This window comes from Ophidiomyces ophidiicola (assembly GCF_022830035.1).
Source record: "Ophidiomyces ophidiicola strain CBS 122913 chromosome Unknown scaffold_2, whole genome shotgun sequence".
NCBI classification, from domain to species: domain Eukaryota; kingdom Fungi; phylum Ascomycota; class Eurotiomycetes; order Onygenales; family Onygenaceae; genus Ophidiomyces; species Ophidiomyces ophidiicola.
Window position 1 is genome coordinate 386,449 of NW_026054642.1, and position 22,325 is coordinate 408,773.

The window sequence follows — 22,325 nt, forward strand, 5'->3', positions numbered from 1 at the left end:
CGCCTTTGTGTTTCTGGCCGTTCCATGGTATTTCTGTTTGCCCACCCAATCTGTTGATTTTCTTTGAAGATCCCTGGCATTCTGAGCCTGCTGTGTGTGCCCGCCCCGTGCCATTTGGTTGCTGGTATCAAAGCAATCAGCCCAGCATCTCATTATTTTTTGCGCAGCTGCCTTTGCCAACCCATCTCGCATACCTGCACCCCAGACGAACAGCGTTCTAGATCGCCACCAGAGCTAGTTCACCACCCATGGACAATGTAGGTAGCGCTTTGACCGGCATCATATCCTTCTGCATGTGACGGGATCTGTCCTGCTAACTGATGAGAACTTTGATGAATATGAGCAGATAGGTGGAAATGACATGATGGTGGACGACTACGATCAATATAACACTGACCGCGCCGATGATGTCCTGGTGTCGCCGTCGGGGTCGCCCAGTGAGACAGAGGCATTGCCTGAGCTGCTCGCTGACGATTGTATGACCCCCCTCACTCTTTTGCACTTTCTTGCTCGCCCACCTTGCATTCTTTATTGCCTATCACTATGTGGAAATACTGGGTAGTGCCCTGGAATACAGGGTGGAAGTTGATTATCCATGGATTATCGCGCTTCACTACAGTGCTACAGCGGAGAAATGTATCTGACACTTTTATGCCGGCAGATGAAGCGATGAAGGCGAGGTTTCTCCCAACATTCCCCGAAATGGAGGTAATAGCAGAGACACACCACACTTGGCATATTCAGAATTGGACGAAGTTAGCAAAGAGAGAGCATGGCCCGGTGTTTGAATGCGGTGGCTCTCCATGGCATGTTCTTCCCATACACGCCATACCCTTTCTCACATTCTGTCTAACAATAATATGTAGGCGAATACTCTTCTTCCCTTTTGGCAACCAGATAGCGGACTACGCCTCCTTCTACCTCGAACACGGCTATGGCGATGCAACCCCGGATAATTGGTACTCATGTGTCTCTTTTGCGTTGGTACTGTGGAATAAGAACAACCCTTCTGTTTACGTACCTCACTGTACGCACCCATAGCCCATCTTAACAACGCCTTGCGCTGATCCAGAAACAGTTGCCCACCACCGATTTACAGCTGTTGATGGAGATTGGGGGTTCACGCGATTCTGTGAGCTCCGTAAATTGTTCAACGGCTCGTTGGACGACAACAAACCCCCTGTAGTAGAGAACGAGGAGGCTTGTGTGACGGCCTATGTGCGTGTTGTAAAAGACCCCACCGGCGTCCTTTGGCATAATTTCCGAGAGTCAGTGGTCCAGCTCAATCGTTGACTAGTTGCATTGCTAATAAAGACACAGTTATGACTCTAAGAAGGAGACAGGCATGGTCGGCTTGAAGAACCAAGGCGCCACTTGTTATCTAAACTCTCTCCTGCAATCTCTCTATTTCACCAACTCCTTTCGAAAGGTATGGACGGGGTGTCGACTTTTCTACAACTTCATGCTAAACTATACACTCTAGGCCGTTTACCAAATCCCCACCGAGGAGGAAGCGAAGAAGTCAAACAGCGCCTGGACATTACAACGATTATTTTACTCTCTCCAGACAAGCGAAAACCCGGTATCCACACAGGAACTCACGTCTTCTTTTGGATGGGAATCAAGACAGATATTCGAACAGCAGGATGTCCAGGAATTGTGTCGCAAACTGATGGAACGTCTAGAAGAGAAGATGAAAGGAACACCGGCGGAGAAGACCCTCTCTGACCTTTTTGTTGGAAAGACGAAAACTTATATATCATGCATTAACGTTGACTATGAATCCTCGCGGATAGAGGATTTTTGGGATATCCAGCTTAATGTACGGGGAAACAAGACCCTAGATGACAGCTTTAAAGATTACATACAGGTTGAGACTTTGGAAGGCGAAAACAAATATGACGCCGGAAGCCCGTACGGATTACAGGACGCTAAAAAAGGTGTTATTTTCGAAAGTTTTCCACCTGTCTTACATCTTCATTTGAAACGGTTCGAGTATGATATCCACCGTGATGCAATGATGAAAATCAATGATCGACATGAATTCCCGGAAGAATTCGATGCGTCCCCTTACCTCTCTGAAAATGCAGACAAATCAGAGCCTTGGGTATATCAATTATACGGTGTCCTCGTTCACAGCGGTGATTTGAACGCTGGACACTATTTCGCCTTTCTGCGGCCGACAAAGGATGGCTTTTTCTATAAGTTTGACGATGACAGGGTCAATAGGGCAAGCATTCGAGAGACCCTTGAAGATAACTATGGAGAAGACGTCAACGATCTTTCGAATGGCAATGGACTGCGTCAGCCTTTGACCAGAGCCTACTCGGCTAAGCGATCAACGAACGCATACATGCTTGTTTATCTTCGTAAATCGAGAGTAGATGAGTTGCTAGTGGATGTTGTGAAAAACGACTTCCCTGCTCACCTTGGTAAGAAACATCGTTTCTATGAAGTTCATACACGTGCTAACACCTAAATCAGAGAGAAGGATAGCAGAGGAGCGAGCTGAGTTGATAAGGCGGAAAAAAGAACGCGAAGAACAACATTTATACATGCATGCTGGAGTAGTAACAGACGACTCTTTTAAGCACCATCATGGTTTCGACCTCACGAGTTTTGATTTACAGTCTACGGACCCTGCGGCACCCAGTATTCACCGAATTCTCCGTACTACTACGGTTGGGGAGTTTGCCAGCAAATTAGCTGAAGAAAGGGGACTAACATTAGAGCAAGTCCGCCTCTGGGTCATGGTTAATCGGCAGAACAAGACGACTCGGCCTGATCAGCCATTACGAGATATGAACATGACAATGGAGCAAGCATTCAGTGACTTTGGCAGCAAAGGACACCCATTCCGGATTTGGCTTGAAATAGGCGTGCCTGGAGTTGATGGTAAAATCGCCTGGCCGGAAACACGTGGAGCGAACGCTTTGACCCTAGTGTTCTTGAAATACTTTGATGTTCATGCCCAAACATTAACGGGTGTCGGCCATGTATTTGTACGAAAACAGTCAAAAGTGTTAGAACTCGGTAGTACCATTCTGGATCTCATGAACTGGCCTCCTGGGACATCTTTCTTATTATATGAGGTATGTATACCCGCTCTCAACTGATCCATGATCTCTAATATTTTTTTAGGAGATCAAGCATGCTATGATTGAGGCTATGAAGCCTAAGCAGACCTTTCAACAGTCGGAAATCCAAGATGGTGATGTCATATGTTTTCAGAAATCAGTCAGCGATATTGAGTATGTTGAATATCTATGCAAAGTCCTTATCATATTTCGCAAGGGTTCGCTAATATTCATGAAAAAGCCTGCCCCCAACTGTTATATATCGCACTGCCCAACAGTATTACGATTTCCTCTTGAATCGTATTGTTGTCACATTCGCACCCATCGACGGAGATAGTACCTTTAGCCTGACACTTAGTCAAAAGATGACATATGACCAATTCTCCACGAAAGTGGGAGAACATCTGAAGGTCGACCCGACACACCTGCGATTTGCACTCATCTCTTCGACCACCAACAAGCCGAAGCCCTTCATCAAACGTAATATTGCACAAAATCTAGGCCAGTTGCTTCTTAGCCAATACAATCCCTATGGACCTTCGAGCCATAGAAATGATGCCCTCTTCTACGAAATTTTGGAAACCAGCTTAAGTGAACATGAAATGAAGAAGAGCATAAAGCTCACTTGGCTTCCTGAGGGAATTGCTAAAGAGGTATAAGAATTCCCAGCCTTTTATTCAATAGTATTTCTCATGCTAATGCTTTTTATAGCAAAACTACGACATTCTCGTTCCTAAAAATGGGGTTGTGTTGGATTTACTAGCCGGCCTCCAAAAGAAAGCCAACCTCAGTGATGAAATTATGCCTGATGTGCGAGTTTTCGAGGTCCATTCCGGAAAGATATTCAAGGAGCTGGACGACAACTTTAGTGTAGCTGGAATTATGGACTACGTTACTCTCTGTGCAGAGCCAATACCCCAAGAAGAGCTGCATATGGAGGAAGGCGAGTTCAAGATCAATGCTTTTAATTTTGACAAAGAGCTGCAGAAGTCCTATGGTTTCCCCTTCAAATTTGTCGTGAAGCCAGTGAGTTTCTATCAAATATTGACGATTCCCTTCGACTTGATTACTTATTATTAAATAGGGTGAAATATTCAAGGATACGAAAGAGCGGTTATCAAAGCGGACAGGCATAAAGGGCAAGCAATTTGAAAAAATCAAGTTTGCTCTTGTCTCTCGGACTCAATATTCAACTCCTGTGTATATCGAGGATGGTAAGCACCCCTTCTCTTGACTGATAATATCATTCCTAATACCAAATTTTTAGATAATGTACTTGCGGACCTCGCGATAGACTCCGAGCAACAACTGGGTCTTGACCATGTAAATAAGAATCGCAATTTCTGGAATCGAAGCGAGGGCTTCTTTATTCGATAGGTTCCTCGCGCCGCATTTTACCCTCAGCTGTACTCCGTCACGCTCATGTTTTTTCTTCTTCTTTTTCTCTCTTTATGCTATTTTATTCGGAGTTTTATGGTTTGGTCAAAGCATTTCGCTCGGTGGATATCGATGAACTGGTTTCGAGGAGGTCCTCCGGCTCTTATTCACGACTTTGATGGGGGATGGATATAACGTCAGTGATATGGGCACCTTAGCCTCCACGTTTTTATAGAAATTTTTTGCGGTTATTGCTCAATATACTTCTGTTATCAAAATTTTCTCCATAACCATCGGGTGTAGAAATACCTCCAAGATCTCAATGCCACATGCTTCGGAGGTACCCTCGTTTTTCGAGATTAGGCCCCTTTTAAGGCCTGCAAACCCAGCAAATATGCCAAGGCCAGACTACTGCTGCCACATCGCGAGTTCAAGCAACAAAAAATCAACGAGCAGTCAACGGTGAGGAGAGCCAGGGGTTGTCAATATCAGAGTCTTACTAAAATGCGCTTGCGAACGTTTGCTTTAGGCCTTCTGGCCTATGCAGTTTCCTCCGTTTCGGCCACGGCATTGACGTACAAGCTTGACGCCAGCGAACAGGCCTGTTTCTACAAATGGATTGCCCAACCCCCAGCAAAGATCGCCTTTTATTTCGCAGTAAGTTTGTTCTCGGCTCGATTTGATTTTTCGGTGAATTTAAAGCCCTAATGCTCTTTTCGCGTTATGTGCGTTAGGTTCAATCCGGCGGTTCTTTTGATGTCGACTACTCGGTCCACGGCCCGTCAGAGAAACTGATTATGGAGGGACACAAAGAGAGACAGGGAGATTTCGTGTTCACAGCTCAGACTATCGGAGAGTACCGGTTCTGCTTCAATAATGGAATGTCTACGTTCGCAGAGAAAATGGTTGATTTCGAAATTGCCGTGAGTTCCCAGATCCAAAATAATAACATTTGGTTTTATTGCAACCTACTTATGATTTGGCGACTGACACCGATAATTGACCCCAGGTCGAGAACGAGGAACGAGCGCAGATTCCTTCTAAACCAGGCGCCTCTCCTGAGCAGGCATCAGCGCTAGAGGACTCCATTTTCAAGCTTTCCGGACAGCTCTCGACCATCAGCCGTAACCAGAAATACTTCCGTACTCGTGAAAATAGAAATTTCAGCACTGTTCGAAGCACAGAACAACGGATCTTTAACTTTAGCGTGATTGAGAGCTTGATGATGCTTACGATGGCCGGGCTACAGGTGTTCATTGTTAGGTTTTTCTTCCAGGGTGCAAGGAAAGGTACGTACTATCCATTGCCATTCCTGCGGATTGCCGGTGATTTAGGCAGTATTCTAATCTGTAATTCTTTTCTTCTAGGGTATGTATAATGGTCTGGTGGTGCTATCCATATTAGTTCCAGAGATGGTTGTTTGTCTTCTTATCCCAGTGACAATAGAACCATGTTCTTTTTTTCACCTACAGGCGTTCATGTTGCAACTTAGCATTTCCATGCATTATGATTTGACGCGTATTGTAGCTCTGAACATGAAAGTTCACATGTAAACTATAGCTATGGTTTTTGGTCTTTACCCTCTTATGGTAAGCCATGGAGCTTGTTGTTAGGATGAAAGAGCTGTATTTGGGGTCATGCAGGATACACCTTAACAATAATGAATAGTTTTTGAGCAGACATTCTGGTGCCCTTTTCTAAAAGAGACAAGTCTAGATTTAATCGGATGACTGTCACATATGGCCAGGCTCCCAGACCCTCTCAAATTAAGAAGCGGCTTTGGCCGCTGCTACGCATTTATGAAAAGTCTATCAGGCATTGAAAGCTGAGCTTAACCGACTAGCTAAGCACCGGTAGGAATATCGTACATAATGGGGTACTGGTGCCCTGTATCACCAGTCACCTCAAGCTTTAAGGGTCTTCTCGCTCGCTTACCAGAGTCTTTTTTGTCTTCTCTTCAACCCAAACAACCAAGCAGGACCCACACTCTCGAATTCAACAGCGGCAGCCTGACAGCGCACAGCACTCGCTGACAAGCCTCCTTTGCTCCCCCGACCAGCCCATGACTCAGTGCACGAGAGGCTGGTTGGTTTTCGTCATAACGTGCCGCCCTTGACTCTTCCCATGTCGCGGCGATGCCTGCATTTGGCTGGTTTCGTCAGCCGCCAACATGGTATACCACGTGATTCGGCGGTCGCTCGGTGGGCTGACGTCATGCCCTTGCCAACCTCGCCGTGGCTGTTGGCGGCAACGAAGTCAACCGGCTCGCAACCTCAGGTTAATGTTATATTGCTTTTCCATGGCGTTGTTTGCCACGTCCTGCTCCTGGCGTTGGCCGTCATGCCCCGCAAATCCTCCTCCCCTCCCTGCTCCCTCAGCATGGCGATTCCTCCAGCGATACCAAATTTGTTCCGTTGACACCATAGCTGGGCCTACGGAGTTATCCCCGCGGAGTAATATACTCCAGCTGCACTACTCCGTAGGAATCCTTCTTTGCTTGCCAGGGAGATCCTGCCGCTTTTTCCACCGTCTCTCGGCAGGCTCCACACTTCAGGGTTTCACATCATCATTCTTACTATTATTATTTAGCGAAACAGGGCAAACTCGAGCCTGTTGAAAACTCAAGAGTTCTGTTTATTAAACTCTTCGAGATCTGATCGCCCCATCTAATATACTATTGCGTCGTGGCTCACGGTTGAGCCACAGCACTCCGTACCACATCCGACTACTCCGTACTCCGTAGCCCTGATCTTATTTTGCCAGGTGACGACATAACTATAGTCCCAGTGCTTCTCCCTACAGCCCAAGAAGAGCAAGCCCTTGCTCAAGTTGTCGCAAATTGTCTTTGCAAGAATGCACTCGACATGCATAAATCTGGTTTTTTTGGATCAGTGCCTGCGTGTAGCGTACGGAGTACAGTGGGCTGTTTCTTGCTTTAGCCCCTTTTCTTTCTCCGCACAGAGTGCCCTGTGGTTGATATGATATCATCAACCCTGCTTCCTTGTGATCCTGCAGGCGCATCTGCAGCCCATACACATAGCGCCTAGCTCGTCAATCAACCACCAAAAGACGATCGCTGCCGAAAATGATGGGACAAGAGCGCCTGAGCCCTGCTAGTTTAGGCTGCATACCTGACACGTTTGCCCAGTCATGGGCACCACCAGCCAATTTAAGTTGATGATTGCCGTCTACGGAGTTCCGTCCTATGTCATCTCGGGATCTGTTCCTGTTTTTTTTGCCTAGGTTGCCATCTCTTGTCAGGTTCGAATATAGTTGATATGATATAAGCCGTTTGGGCTCTATTGGCGCTTCCGTTTCTCTCTTTCGAGACACTTGTACTATCGCGCCCTAAACGTCAACAGCCCCTAGGTTCCGACCCTCCGACATACACACACAAATTCGAGATCGCACCAATTATCCAGTCCCTCAAATAAGTTACATCCAGGTACATAATGCGCAGGACTCTCAAATCAACCCATGAAACAACTCCGTACTCATTGAAATGTTCTCTTGTTAGGCAAGAAAGGACAGTGTTATCCGATTCAATGGCTTCAGAAGCATCCTTAGCGTCATACACCCGTGTTATGCATCAGCATACTCGACGACAAATGGAGGCACTTTCCACGAATCTTGATTTGCATCATAATAATACCAAAGATGACAGAAGTACTCCTTCTCACGATAACCTTCCGAGCGACCGGGTGCCAGTACCTAAACGAAACGGATCTCACGAGCAAGATAGTCAGAGAAGAAGGGATTTGGAATCTTGATGATAACGATCAATCGACCTGCTCAATTCATATGGTAACTGCCATTGGAATCTCCCCTTCCCCTGAACTTAAGGCATTGTCCCCCTTTTAGCGTCTCAACTTACACAAAAGAGGTAGGATATCGTGCACCCAAGTCACTACAAGGGCTTGCGCAAAACCCATTAACACTCCAGACACCTTCGCGGCGTCTTCCAAAATACTCTACCGTCGTTCTCCAGCGCTTAGCGAAAGCTCCTCGAAGACGAGCACCCCATTTCTTCGTTTCCTGACTTCTGTCTTTCTTCCTTCCGGTCTCTTACTCTTTGCAGCATTCGCGCATGGCGCCATACAATGCTCTCTTGGATGGCCAGCCCTATCTATGGAGAGCCAACGTCGCCATTTCTCCCGCTATTTTTTATCATTTTTACTGCCTCACGTACATCGTTAGGATGGGAAGATACTGATCACTGTGCACCTACGTTCAGTACACGCCGCCTTTTGTAAATCTTCCCCTCTCTGTTTCTTTTGTTTCGCCAAGCTACCTGGTTGAGTGACCATCACTCCGTTTATTTCCACCTACGACTCCAAATCTCGGACAGGCATTGCCTCGTTATGAAATCTTCAATATAGTTCACTTGTCTTATTTGTTGCCATTAAATCATGCTTCTATTTCCAAAGATCGGGAAGATCCCTTAAAGTTTTGGTGTATTACTGGAATGACGAAGAGCTTCTTGTATAATACAGAAGTAATATGAAAGCTCTTTTAGCGTGCTCAATATGCGCCCATCGCAAGTAAAGATTGAAAATTCAGGTAAAAGGAATGGCACTACGACCAGCTGCCCCGATGCCAGCTTCCACCTCCAAGTTTGGAACCAGGTGCGCCATTTTCATGGTAACGTTGGTTGTTTACCGAATCTGCCGGCATATACTGAAACGCTCCGGTTTGCCCTTGTGCAGAGCCGGGTATATTGCCTTGCTGAGGGGGCATTGGAGGTGGAGGTACAAGATGCGTGCCAGGAATGACAGGGGCTGTGGGCTGGCCAAATCCAGGAATGTTAAATCCCATACTCATCCCTTGGGGAAACGGTGTAGTGCTAGGATATCCAGGCTGAAGTGGAGGTGGAGGTGGTGGTGGAGGCCATTGGCCGTGATAATTCGGCGGCCTTGGAGGCGGAATGAACATTCCAACATCAGGAGCCTTGGGATTTGGAGGTTGGGAATTGTACTGCTGGGATAAAATGAAAGACGCTTGGGCCGGGGGAGGAAGACCGCCAGGAAGCCCGGTCGGCTGAAAGTGCGATGGAGGGGCGTTTTGGGGTGGGTCCGGGGCCGGAGAGTAGGAGCGTGATCTTGAATATGGTCGCCTTCGCCGAGGTGATCGGGAGTGAGATGGGGAACGTGAATGGGAGCTAACTCTTCGATATTTTCGAGAGTCGACCGACCCACTGGACCTACGACGCTTCAATCGATCATCGTCGCTGTTACTGTCGCTATATCGCCGCCTTTGGACAGGGCTAAAACTTCGACTCCGGCTCCTACTCATGCTCCTACTTCGACTAGGGCTTCTGCTATGTTTTCCATCCCTTTTTTGCTTCATTCGCTGGCAAAAGGATTCAGACCAGCCATAGTACGCTTCTCCAATTATAACCTCTCCGGTCAATTCATCATGAGTTATAAACTGACCAAGTTCGTTAATGTCGATTTTGGTCGAATTATCCGTCTCATCCTCAGCAACATTGTACATCTTCTTTGCGCATGTGAGTAAAGACTGCACGGCTTTAATGAGGGCATCATCAGCGGGACCGGGCACAAACTGAAGTGCTTTAACTGACTGAGTCTTTATGGGGATTGAAGAGTTTGGGATAATATGTGGTAACATATTGCCAGCGGGTAATTCATAGTAAGGAGCCGTCGTATCGCCATGTGTCGCCGGCATTATATACGGCGCATCTTTCGCCATGATCTTCTTTTCTGGTCCACCACCAATGCTGTTTCCAGCCGATTGTAAATTTTTAGCATCCTCAGCGTGCGGATTTGTTACTGTCTCTCGTAATTTGTCGATATACTCTTTACGGTAGTAGTCATTATGTTCCCAAAGGTCAAGTAACTCTTTAAGTCGTCGGTGGTGTTTCGGGTTTGACTGGCGATCGCATCTTGCTGCAAGGGCAAAGAGAGTTACTAAGTAGGGTTGAAGGGAGCTTGTCAGTGTCAAGAAAGGAGAAGCGGCCTCAAGGTGATATTTAGTATGATGCTGAAGGTCGTTCAGTAAATATAAAATATGTAGTAGTTTCCGTTTTGTAGACACTCTGGGCTGTTTGTCACTAGTAGAATGGCCCTCCATTTGTGGGCCGGCTTGGAATGACGACGCGAGACCAGCGAGATACTTTCCCAAAGCTCCAACCCGGTTGGCGGATTCAATGATATTTTTCAGGATCCACGCTTTGCAGGTCTAGAGATAATGCCCGAAAAGCAAAGAATAACTTAGCCATGTTGCCAAGCTCCAACATATTGCGGGTTTAATTGTTCCAAACCTGGATATTTGCTGGTGAGCAACGCGCTATTGCTCTGTCAAGGGCATCGTGGAACTCAGTAATTTGGTCTCGGGGAACAGATCCGGCGGACGAGGGATCCGGGCGCAGAAGTCCGGCCGAAAATGCCGCCTTTGCGATCGCGACCTGGTGCGAAGTCATGGCGATTGAGCTGTAGGGGACTGTATCGAAAACTGTGTTGTGCTGAAGGCGAAGAAGCCCTTTTGGACGGAGTGGAATGCTGAGTAAGCACTTTGTGTAAATACTTTTTCCGGTTCCGAAATAGAGTTGATCTTATCTCGTTCATCAGAACGATCGCCAATGACGTCACTGGCCGCGGCGATTACTCGCAAGTCCCGGCTGAGCCTGACGATGAGCAGCTGGCCGAGCACTCAAGCAGGCACCAGAGAGCTCGAAGAGCCTTTTTCTATACTTAGCCCTGCTTCTTTGCCCACGGTTACACCTGCACCAGGCCCATCCTGTGTGAAACAAGAGAGGAATAGGTAGGGAGGCCGCATTGGGTTTCAAGAACAAGAATGGCGTGATGTTTAATCAACGTACGACGTGGTGGACACCGTAGAGATCCCCACCCACCCTGATCGGAAGACTGGCCGCTTTTCTTATCCGTTTCCGCCGCTATGTAACTACTACGTACTTCATCGATATATCCGAGTTGAAACCAGCTGGTTTTTACTCCAAATACTATTCGTTTCTTCTACGTATCTTGACGTGAAACATCCTTCCTTATTTCTCAAGTAATATAACCCTGACTCCCAAACTAATCGTTTGGTTTTGGCTCCTTTTGGACAATCAATCGGTTGGCGCCCGACTTCTGTATGTGCATGTCTGTACCAAGAGTCTTCACACGTCAGGGAACCGAGACTGTTGTTACTCTTACTGTTTTCTATAAAAGAGCCTCAACCCTCGAATAATCATACCATCAATATTGTAAAGAGTGCATTCAATATACCTCGCACAACGGCCGTGGAAATACCGCACAGCTATATCAGCTAGCATGTTTTCAACCAACGCTCTTATCCGTTCCTCCATTCGGCAGTTCTCCGCCCATGCCTCAAAGCCAGAAACCCGTACTCATCGCTTCGTTGCCAGGTCTGCGCTCATATCTGCCGTCGTGCTACCTTTTGTTCCACCTGCTTTGGAGAGCTCTAGGATAAAAAAGAATGGAAGCAGTCATGAGAACAAGTATGTCAAGTGTTCTTATTATATTTGATACCTGGGTAAAGGTCAAATAGGAAGCTTACATAGAACCTTCACAGGTACCCGCCACTCTGCTTTCATGCCCGATGAACCTTATAATAAGATTCATACCAAAGAGCTAAATCCAGTTCTCATCCATATACTATGCGGGTTGCATCTTTGATTGCGTTCACCTTTTTTGGCAAGCCATTCTCCGATAACAAGTCTGTCTTGTGGCTATTTACAAAAACATTGGTGCCATAGGCAAAGGGGTATGGTAACCATAGTTGATTCCTGATGGTCAAAGCTATTATTAGAGCTAAGCAACTTCTCTGTTTTGTTGCTTAAGACTTCTCCCGACCACTGATTGTGGAAAGTGAAAAGGCTCATTCGAGGTCTTTGCGATGTCACAAGTGATTGTATTGATGCTAGGCGCGAGTGGATATAAGTTTAACATAATAGCCGAGTATACAAATATACAATATAGAAATATATTTATAACCAAGAATTTTTGAGGATTTAGCACCCGCTCCAAATAGGCCACGCCAACATCAGCAATCAAATGATGGTAAATCTCCTGCAAAGCATTTGAGGTCTGCTGTTAACTGAATCGATCTCCCTTCCTTGATCTAAATAGCTGGGTCGCCTCGTACTTCCCCTTCTCTGCAACTCGCTGTGCGTCCGTCTCAGGTTCATGTCTTGTGGCGGCTGGGTCATGCCCTGTCTCCTCGCTTGGACTGCCTACATCATCTTGACCAAACAAACTCGTAGATACCTCTTTTGATATCTTACTTCCACCAGCGCTTTTTCGTATTTCATTGGTGACGGATGAATTGGACGTGGCGGCGGCGGGCATGTCGGGCTTGGGGCGAATTGAACGCCCTGTAACTTCGGCTTCTTGTCTAGCAGCTTCTTGCTTTACACGCTGGCTCGCTTCATGACGTGAAAGTCGATCAGCATTTATAGATCGTTTGGCAAAATAGTATGCGCCGGCGCCGGCTATGAAGGATAGACGCGTTAGCCGGATTAACGGTCACCATTCCTCTTTTATTAGCTGTACAGAGAGCTGACTGTCATACCAACACAAAGTGAGCCCCAACCGACCCTGGCCAATGTAATGTTAGAGTAAACTCGTAATTGATGTCGGATTTACTAGTAGTAATAAAGCAAAGGGACTGGGGGTAATCACCGCGTACCAGGTGGACCGAATCTGAATGGCGAAATCTTCAAGTCAGCTACTAATTCTCAATTGGCACTCGCCTTCAATTTCAAAGCAAAGACTTACAGTATTCATTATTGCGGACAGCCTTTGCCGTTGAGCAAAGAGGAGAGCACTGGTCTTGCTCTGTCACATCGTCTCCGTGAGCAATCAGGAAGTTCAGAAACATTTTGCTCCTTGGCACCATTACGTCGAGATGGGGGAATCGCACCAATCAGCTGTGCCCACGCTGCTGATTAATACACCTTGTCTTCCATGTGATATCGCGCCTTTACCTCCCGTATAGGCTCCAATGGTACAGAGCCTCCCAGGTTTGACAACTTCAAGCCAGGTTGATTCACTCCGCCGTCAACAGATAGGCTTCTTTTAGGCCATTTGTCCCTTTCATTCTCTGTTTCTGTCGGTCTCTGGGCATAAGTGCTGTCTATATTCTGCACTACACCGAGAACTGCCTCTCCGCAGCTTTCTTCCTACATACCTTACTGGATGACGTTTTCGCCAATTGGGTTCGCGAATCATGCCTCCTAAGCGGAAGGCTGTGGACGGTGCATATTTAACTGGGAGTTTCCCTTATTTACTTAACTAACATAATGTAGGTGCACGCGTTGGGAGAGCATCGAAGCGTGCCACGCCTGCACCCGTTTCCACTCCGCGAAGCATTCTTAGTGATGATGACTATTCTGACTCCGGGATGCGAGATTCGGATGGAGACGGAAGTACCTTGAAGAGTACGTGGCTCCGCCAATATATATCTACACCCATGCCAAAAAGCTGACCCATGATGTGATCTTGTTGCAGAAGTTGTGGAGAAGTTCTCGCTTCAGTCTTTCAGCCGAGACAAAAAATCTCAGGTGCAAAGGCACGACCCTCACTTCGGCTACAAGGATTTTTCATCGCTGCCATTAAAGCCGGACAATGCAAATAGGCCGCTTTGGATCGAACCGCTGAAGGGAACAATCACCCTGGAGAGCTTTTCTCCATTGGCATCTCAGGCGCAAGATTTTTTAACTACCATAGCTGAACCACTCTCTCGTCCCACACACCTGCACGAATATAGATTAACAGGAAATAGCCTCTATGCTGCCGTCTCGGTAGGACTCCTGCCTGCAGATATCATCAATTTCTTAGATCGACTTTCTAAAACACCGCTTCCGGAGACGATCAAACAATTTATTGTAAATTTCACAAAATCTTATGGGAAAATTAAGGTCGTACTCAAACATAATCGCTTTTTCGTCGAAAGCTCCGACCCGGCAATGTTACAGATGCTATTGCAAGATGAAGTGATTGGTTCTCAGAGGTTAGAAAACTCGGGCGGCATTATCCAACAAGCTGCCCCCAAAATGGGTGGATTGGTCATCCCAGGCACAAAAGATGCTGCAGGTGTTAAACAAAATCCCGATCAGAAGCCGGCCGAAAATGGAGAAGGCACTGCCGCTCCGCCGAAAGATGACGATCTCCTGGTCACGTTGAGAGAAGAAGATGACGATGAGGATGATCAGGCGCAAGTTCATAGTTTTGAGATTCCCAATACAAGTGTTGAGGCTGTTAAGGCGCGCTGTCAGAGCATGGGTTGTCCAGCGTTGGAAGAGTACGATTTCCGCAACGATGAAATCAACCCTACGTTAGATATTGACCTCAAGCCAAACGCTCAAATCCGAAGCTATCAGGAAAAAAGTTTGAGTAAAATGTTCGGAAATGGCCGAGCAAAGAGTGGCATTATTGTGTTACCTTGCGGGGCGGGGAAGACACTTGTTGGGATTACTGCCGCCTGTACCATTAAAAAGGGAACTATCGTGCTCTGTACAAGCTCCATGTCTGTTGTTCAATGGCGAAATGAATTTTTACGATGGTCAAATATCGATCCAAACGATATTGCCATTTTCACCTCTGACAACAAAGAGAGATTTCGGAGAAGCACTGGTATCATTGTCTCCACATACTCAATGGTCTCACAAACACGCGCGAGATCCCATGACGCAGAAAAAATGATGGATTGGATGCAATCACGAGAATGGGGTCTGATGATTTTGGACGAAGTCCATGTCGTCCCTGCTTCTATGTTTCGAAAAGTCACCTCCGCCATCGCAACTCAGACAAAGCTTGGGCTAACGGCGACACTGCTTCGAGAAGATGACAAAATCAAGGATCTAAACTTTCTTATCGGACCTAAGCTTTATGAAGCTAACTGGATGGAGCTTGCTGAGCAGGGGCACATTGCGAAAGTCCAATGTGCTGAGGTCTGGTGTCCGATGACCACAGAATTCTATACTGAATACATGCGTGAAAAGTCGAGGAAGGCTGCCCTCCTCTACATTATGAATCCGAGGAAATTCCAGGCCTGCCAATTCTTGATTGACTACCATGAAAAACGTGGTGATAAGGTTATTGTCTTTTCCGACAACGTATATGCCTTGGAACGGTATGCTTTGAAACTGAACAAGGCATATATTTATGGAGGTACGCCGCAAAACGAGCGGTTGAGAATCCTGGAAAATTTTCAACACAATGAACAAGTGAACACCATTTTTCTTTCAAAGATTGGTGACACTTCTCTGGATCTCCCAGAGGCAACGTGTCTGATTCAAATTTCGTCTCATTACGGTTCTCGACGTCAAGAAGCCCAGAGGCTAGGCCGGATTCTCCGGGCCAAACGCAGAAACGATGAAGGCTTCAATGCCTTTTTCTATTCATTAGTTTCTAAAGATACGGATGAGATGTACTATTCTTCCAAAAGGCAAGCATTTTTAGTGGACCAAGGTTACGCGTTCAAAGTTATAACCCACCTTCAGGGAATTGAAAACCTGGAAGGTCTTGCGTATGCAACTCCAGTGGAACGCCGTGAATTGTTACAGGAAGTTATGTTGCAGAACGAAACGTCTGCGGCCGTTGAAGAGGTCGTTGATGATCTATTCAGCGAACGATCTGGTGGCCTGAGGTCGAAGGCTGCAAAAAAGAGTGTAGTGAAACGCAGTGCTGCCACACTGAGTGGACTTGCTGGTGGCGAGGATATGGCCTATGTTGAGCACAACAAGAGCCGGAATAAGCAATTGAAAGATAAAGTTAGCCACCATCCCCTTTTCAGGAAGTTTGAAAGGGAGAGGCAAAAGCGGAAGAAGCTCTTACAAGACGACTAGTCAATGTACCGTTTATACATATATGGCTGCAGAAATAGTAAAATTTAGCGCTACATTCACATTCAGTACCATCACCAGTGTTTACTTGGAGAGCATAACCAGTAGAATTACACTATATTCAACTTCCTGCCATGGAGAAACGTCGGAACATGCCGCCCTGCGGTGCTCATAAAGAAGCATAACAACCCGGCAAGGTAAAATATCTGCAGGGTGCCTTGGAGATCCACCCAAGATTTGCTGCCATTAGAATCAGAATTAATGTACTCCGTATTTCCATACATATGAAGTATCATTAGGAAATTTCGAAGAAACCAAAACATCTGAAGAAAAATATTTCCTACGACTTGGCTCTTATGAATACTAAAGGCAGCCTTACTCTGACAAAGCCCATTGGATTTTTCGCCCAGGTTGCCAACATATCATCTTTCATTCTAAAATTAAACTTAAGTAAACTCTCTCCAGATAAGTAGATATATGGAGTAGATGAACATCAATTCTCTTCAACTCGCAGATGAGAATACTCAGCAGGTATCATATTTTGACCTGATCATGACATAAACGAATGAAGGAAAAATTAAGAAATACTAATAGTTAGTTCTCGGAATCGGAATATCATTCAACCGGAACTATCTTTGCGACAGCTGATGGCCACCTCTAATTCATTCTTCCTAGATTATTAGTCTTGAAATTACCTGCAACTATGGATTTTGCATCTTTGATGTCAAGGGAAATTTCTAAGTCCAAGAAACAGGCATCACAGCCTGCTGACAAGCAACAAAACAAGACATATCTTCGCCGGTCTGAGTTGGAAGCGGAGCGCCTGGCTACTTATAAAGCAGAGCAAGATGCGCTACAAAAGGAACGCGACGAACGAGCAGACCGAAAGAGAAAGTTGGAAGAAGATGCGGCGAAACGCGACCGGGTTCGTGACGAAAAGCGACGTCGGCTAGCTGAGCAATCAAGGCAAAAGCGAGAAGCAGAGGAAGAAGCAAAGGAGTCAGAGAGGCGGAAAAGGCTTGGCCTGAATACAAACCCGGTCACAGGCAAGAGTGAGACTGAAAATGAGTCAACGACGATGGACGGCGAAGAGATAAGCCAGGAAGAGCTAACAGAAAAACTAAGAAGCTTGGGCGAGCCAATTCGACTCTTCGGTGAGAATGACAAAAGCCGATTAGGAAGATACAGAAACCTTGTGCATAAATCGGTTATGCCACAGAAGAAGCTCTCTGATGGACCTATACCCACGACATTGGCGCTTGTTCCGGAAGCTGAGATGAAAGTCCCAGACAAAGTACCAACAGATGAAGAAGGGAGAAAATACCTATATCGACAGCTCGCATCTTATTTCACTATGGTTTTAAAAGAGTGGGAAAGGGCTATGGCAAAACGAGACGACAGCGTTAAGTCCACGTTTCAGGGGCGACAGGCATACAATGCTATGGTACAGTCGAGGGAAAATATGAAGCCCCTGTTTAAAAAGTTTGAGAACTCAGATATGGAAGAGAGTATTTTAGAACCTATTGTTGAAATCGTCCGAAATGCTCAAAAACGCCGGTACGTAGATGCAAATGATGGATACTTGAGACTGAGTATTGGGAAAGCGTAAGCCGACGATCCTCTAACTCCTTTGACGCTGTTACACTGACTCGGTTTGTAGTGCATGGCCTATTGGTGTTACCATGGTTGGTATTCATGAACGTTCTGCACGAGAAAAACTCCATGAAGGCGGGAGCAAAGCTCATATCATGAGTGATGAGATCACGAGAAAGTTTTTGCAAAGTATCAAGCGATGTCTGACATTTGCCCAAGTACGCTGGCCGCCTGATGACCAATTACAACTTATGGGCTGAAATCCAATCCGAACCCAATCAATCTGTGGCTGTGTCAGTCTATGAATGTATGTCGTATGGGTATGTACTCCGTATATAATACATAACATAGGTACCCACAAACCATGAATCAAGTCTACTAATTCAATCAGAGCCACTTGCAATTTGGAGCATGTTGCTGATGTTATAGGCTGCACCGGGTTTTCAAGACCTGGATTTTTGTAAAACAATGAGAATTAAGGGAGAACAGCAGATAAATTGTTGTAAAGAACGATAATAGAAAACCATAAACGAAAGAAAAGGCCTCACCACCCAATAAACCTCCTTTTGTTCTGAAACTGTATGGGTATAACAAAATAGCTCATAAAGTCATGAAAATGAAAGCATGTAAGTAAAACGGCGGCCTTTACCTCGAAAGGGGTATAAAGGCACGGGAAAAGGCAATCATAGCTGTGCATATTATCTCCCCCCAATCCTAAGTGAGGGCAATGTTGAACAAACAACATGACATAAGCCTAATGACAATAAGGTGGCCCTTTTTTAGTCGACTGCGCTAGTGATCAACGGTGGCTCTATTTTTCGATCTTTGTAAGGGATGTCCCACTGTTAGGCAGTGTGTCTGTAGATGTTGGTACCGAGCCATGGTGGTGAAAGTTGAATGGAGACGAGATCAACAAAGGCTTTTCATCAACTGTTGGTTTTATCTTGGATATGCGTTTTCGCGATGCGTGCAGCCCACTGCTTTTCAGTCCAGTAAGCATAGAAAGTGAGAGCGTTCTAGCGGGGTTTTTTGGCGGTGGGTCCGGGAGGCCTGTCGCTTTTCCGGCTGATAAAGCCCGAGAATGTCGACAACTGAAAGCCATTGTTTCGGGGAGCGGTGGCATCATGCGCTCTGCAGATAGAGTACGGTTATGCCGGCCCCCTTCAGGCGCAAGCCCTATAGGACTCAGCAGTTCGCGATTGATCGGCATGAGTTTGTCCACTGATAGGGCACGGCCATGCGAATACATGCGGGTAGCACCAGGGACAGAGGGATACGGAAGTTCAGGGGCAGGTGCTTTCGTGGGAGATATCTGAATTGAATATGTATTAGGGTCATTTGTGGGTTTCCGGCTCGTCAGGGGTGAGCGCGAAGCTGAGAGTTCGTCTGATTCAACAGATGAGGACCTCCTTGGAGATGATTGGGAAGAGCCAGCTGAGAAAGAAGGCTTCCAGCTTGGGCTGAAGGGTGAGTCTAGTGCTCGAGCTGGCACCGGGAACGCGCGAGAAGAGAATGCACTAGCCGTTCGCTTATGTTTCATACTATCTGAGTGTGCCAGGCCGTAAGACTCTGATAGGGAATACGATTCTGCCAAAGACGAGGAATTAGAGGCAGATGTGTTGGACCGAGTGACATGATCTTCCGGTAACGTATCGTAATTCTGTGATGACGATTCTAAGGCAGCCATTTGACAGCGTGTGCAAGCAGCGGCTGCAACTTCAAACACCCTAACTTTTCTTGCAACTGCGGCCCTGGCGCTTCTCAGCTCTTTAGAATCGGCAGCAAGACGCTCAAGCTCATTGTCTGACATTTGCAAGATCCGCGTAGGCGAAAGGAGATTTTCAATTCCATCTAAAAGACAGTTTTCAACGGCCAATCCAGCAACATTATCGAGGAAAACACCAAGCGCAACCGAATAGTACGCCTGCATACAATCAAGTATCTCATTGCAAAGTGCGATATCCACATCGCTCGAGGCGCTGTTAGATTGTTCGGAGTTGCGTCGTCGGATGTGCCGAATCCGTAAACTCAGCTGTTGGTTCAGCGTAACGGGTATCAGTTTTTTATAGGGTAAAAGCAGCTCGTCCACCTTCGCATTTGTTTTGCGCAATTTCTCTTCCATTTCCCGATTGATAATTTCTCGCATGACAGCTTCGCCAATCCCGAACCCAGCAATGTGATGCAGAAGGCCATCTAAAAACTGTTTCACTTTTTTCCAGATCTCCGAGATGTGGGCTTTCGTTATCTTCTCCCATTTTGATGAATAGCGAATGAATAACTCGCCTACAATTTGAACATTCGCGGAGCCGGACATTCCTCGAATATTTCCTGACTTTAAAAGCTCAAGTACGCTTCCTATATATTCGGATCTCGGTATGGGTTGGGGATCATCGGGGAAACCTGCAGATGAGGCGACACCTCCGATAACACCATCATATATATGATGACTGTGGCCTCTTTGTCTAAGATCGGTAGCGAAATCTTCCGCCCATCTTCGAACAACGGAACGGAGTCGTTTTATTGATCTGTTTGAGTTGGATCGGAAATATGGATCATGGTACTGTCCAAGCGTCGCCTCTCGCGCAAGCCTCTGCACCGTTTCACCTATATTTGTCATATATAATCGACGCTCTGCCATAGTTGGCATTTCTGGACCCAGCTTTTGTAGTGATTTTCTATGAACTTCTAAATCTTTTTGAATTTCGGAGGCTAACATTGAAAGTTGCAACTCAACTTGGCCTAATAATACCTTATTTAGTCGATCTCTGAGGGAGTCAATGCCAATTGCATTCGGTGAGAGTGCCTTCCAGGGTGCAGAGCTACTAAAAAAAAGACTCTCTGTGTCGTCACGATCCAGTCCCAGAGAATCTTTGTACCTGGTGTCAATATTCTTGAGAGCATGCCAGCCAAGGTGCAGTCGTGCATCTTGACATTTCACGCGTGCATAGAAGTCAGTTAAACTGACGGAGTCTGGACTAAGTGTATCCAGTTTCGTAACAATACCCATTGACCTTGAGGCGCAGGGCTCTGCTAGCCGGAGGACGGATTGCTGAGCAAGGGGGGTGTCAGCAGAAACCACGACAAGAACAATGCTCCGAGGATTATTAATGTAAGATTCTGTCAACTCCCTGGCTTTTATTACATCTTCTTCCTGCTGATTGCCTTCGAAGTCCGGCAAAAGGCCGGGAAGATCGATAACGGTCAGGTCGGGAAGGGAGGGGCCAGAAACCTCCAATTGTAACACATCTTGCGAGTACTGCGCGTCAGTTGTTAAATTCATATAATTTTCTGCTTCCATAAAGATATTTGGAATATCTTCGAGCCAGTTATCCGAACTGGAAAATGCTGCCAACTTGCGCCGATGCTCAGGGTTCGCATCGAGGGCGGGCCGGATGCTTGTATGGGTGTAGACTTCGGCGGACCTTCGAAATATTACCTCGGTCGCGAAGCGAGTATGACCGTGGCTGCTGACGGGGAGCTGAATACCCGTGATGGATTGGAATACCGATGTCTTGCCGCAGCCCCGATTGCCGCAAATGGCAATTTGTGGAAGGCATATTCGATGTTGGAATCCCAGGTTGCGAAGCTCGTCAATACGATGGAGAAGTTCCGCCGGCCCCTCTGCTTGCAATAAATTTAAAGACGGAGCCTCGACGCCGCTCATTCTGAAGTCAGCGGCGGTCTGCTTCGGAAAGCAGATCAATCAAATAGTACGAGGGAAACCATGAAGAATTAAATGCGCAGTGAGCTTGCAGCGGGCATCGGTGGGATGCTGAACGCTGTCGCTGATCTGTTGTTGTCAAAGCGGGCTTTCTGCAATATATACCGCAATTAAGGCGGTAGTAACAGTGAACAATAAATAAGCACAAACCACGAATAAGAATGCGGCGATCATCAGCTATGTAGCTTTCTACACATGCCAAACGGTATGCCAGTCGCGCCAGTAGCGAGCAAAATGCCATGGGGTGAAACTCTGAAGATATCAGGGTGGAGCACCTTGACTGAGCGCTCGAGGCCGGAACAATAAAATGGTTGGGGGGCCGCTCGACGCATGCCGTCCTCCATGCGGAGTACGCAGGACCAATGCCATCTGCTCCACGACGGTGCAACGCCTACAAGCTGAAAATTCCACCATTCACCTTTGCTATCCTAATCGTGCGTTCAAAGACTGACAATTATTAGCAAAGAATCTTGACGAAGGCGAAAGGGCCACCAAAGAAGACAGCTTGGTCACAATAACACTCAGCCGCGGGGCACCTGACCAAGCAACCAAGGCGGACCGGCAAGTCTCAGCCATGGGCCCCCTGTTTGCAGCGGAGCATATGGTTGCAATTGACCAGGATGTGTTTGCAGCCGATGCTGAGGAGTCTGGGGTTCTCGGTTTGGAACGGGGAAGCCTCGGGCTTCGAGAACATCAGCCCCACAGTAGTTAAGTAACTGGCTTAACTAGT

General features: G+C 46.6%; 7 protein-coding genes across 7 annotated transcripts; 4 read left to right on the forward strand and 3 right to left on the reverse strand.

Annotated features, from left to right (window-relative positions):
• Positions 1–248: 248 nt before the first annotated feature.
• UBP15 (ubiquitin-specific protease ubp15) lies at positions 249–4,454 on the forward strand (the record flags this gene model as incomplete). The annotated part of the gene is made up of 13 exons (XM_049249838.1): positions 249–257; positions 326–476; positions 662–755; positions 867–1,027; positions 1,079–1,268; positions 1,321–1,429; positions 1,484–2,432; positions 2,485–3,092; positions 3,142–3,251; positions 3,319–3,730; positions 3,789–4,103; positions 4,162–4,291; positions 4,345–4,454. 13 exons carry the CDS (start codon positions 249–251, stop codon positions 4,452–4,454), a joined length of 3,348 nt encoding a protein of 1,115 aa, XP_049110998.1.
• A 504-nt stretch (positions 4,455–4,958) lies between these two features.
• On the forward strand, positions 4,959–5,832 carry LOZ57_000741 (uncharacterized protein; the record flags this gene model as incomplete). Its single annotated transcript, XM_049249839.1, has 4 exons — positions 4,959–5,111; positions 5,189–5,377; positions 5,464–5,743; positions 5,822–5,832. 4 exons carry the CDS (start codon positions 4,959–4,961, stop codon positions 5,830–5,832), a joined length of 633 nt encoding a protein of 210 aa, XP_049110999.1.
• Positions 5,833–9,029: 3,197 nt separating this feature from the next.
• On the reverse strand, positions 9,030–10,893 carry LOZ57_000742 (uncharacterized protein; the record flags this gene model as incomplete). The annotated part of the gene is made up of 2 exons (XM_049249840.1): positions 9,030–10,652; positions 10,735–10,893. The coding sequence occupies 2 exons, from the start codon at positions 10,891–10,893 to the stop codon at positions 9,030–9,032; spliced, it is 1,782 nt and encodes a 593-aa protein (XP_049111000.1).
• A 1,636-nt stretch (positions 10,894–12,529) lies between these two features.
• LOZ57_000743 (uncharacterized protein) lies at positions 12,530–13,316 on the reverse strand (the record flags this gene model as incomplete). The annotated part of the gene is made up of 4 exons (XM_049249841.1): positions 12,530–12,927; positions 13,008–13,033; positions 13,125–13,152; positions 13,214–13,316. The coding sequence occupies 4 exons, from the start codon at positions 13,314–13,316 to the stop codon at positions 12,530–12,532; spliced, it is 555 nt and encodes a 184-aa protein (XP_049111001.1).
• Positions 13,317–13,664: 348 nt separating this feature from the next.
• Positions 13,665–16,284, forward strand: SSL2 (DNA repair helicase RAD25; the record flags this gene model as incomplete). Its single annotated transcript, XM_049249842.1, has 3 exons — positions 13,665–13,692; positions 13,744–13,875; positions 13,946–16,284. 3 exons carry the CDS (start codon positions 13,665–13,667, stop codon positions 16,282–16,284), a joined length of 2,499 nt encoding a protein of 832 aa, XP_049111002.1.
• A 700-nt stretch (positions 16,285–16,984) lies between these two features.
• Positions 16,985–18,134, forward strand: LOZ57_000745 (uncharacterized protein; the record flags this gene model as incomplete). Its single annotated transcript, XM_049249843.1, has 2 exons — positions 16,985–17,886; positions 17,942–18,134. 2 exons carry the CDS (start codon positions 16,985–16,987, stop codon positions 18,132–18,134), a joined length of 1,095 nt encoding a protein of 364 aa, XP_049111003.1.
• Positions 18,135–18,685: 551 nt separating this feature from the next.
• Positions 18,686–21,538, reverse strand: LOZ57_000746 (uncharacterized protein; the record flags this gene model as incomplete). The annotated part of the gene is made up of 1 exon (XM_049249844.1): positions 18,686–21,538. One exon carries the CDS (start codon positions 21,536–21,538, stop codon positions 18,686–18,688), a length of 2,853 nt encoding a protein of 950 aa, XP_049111004.1.
• Positions 21,539–22,325: the final 787 nt, after the last annotated feature.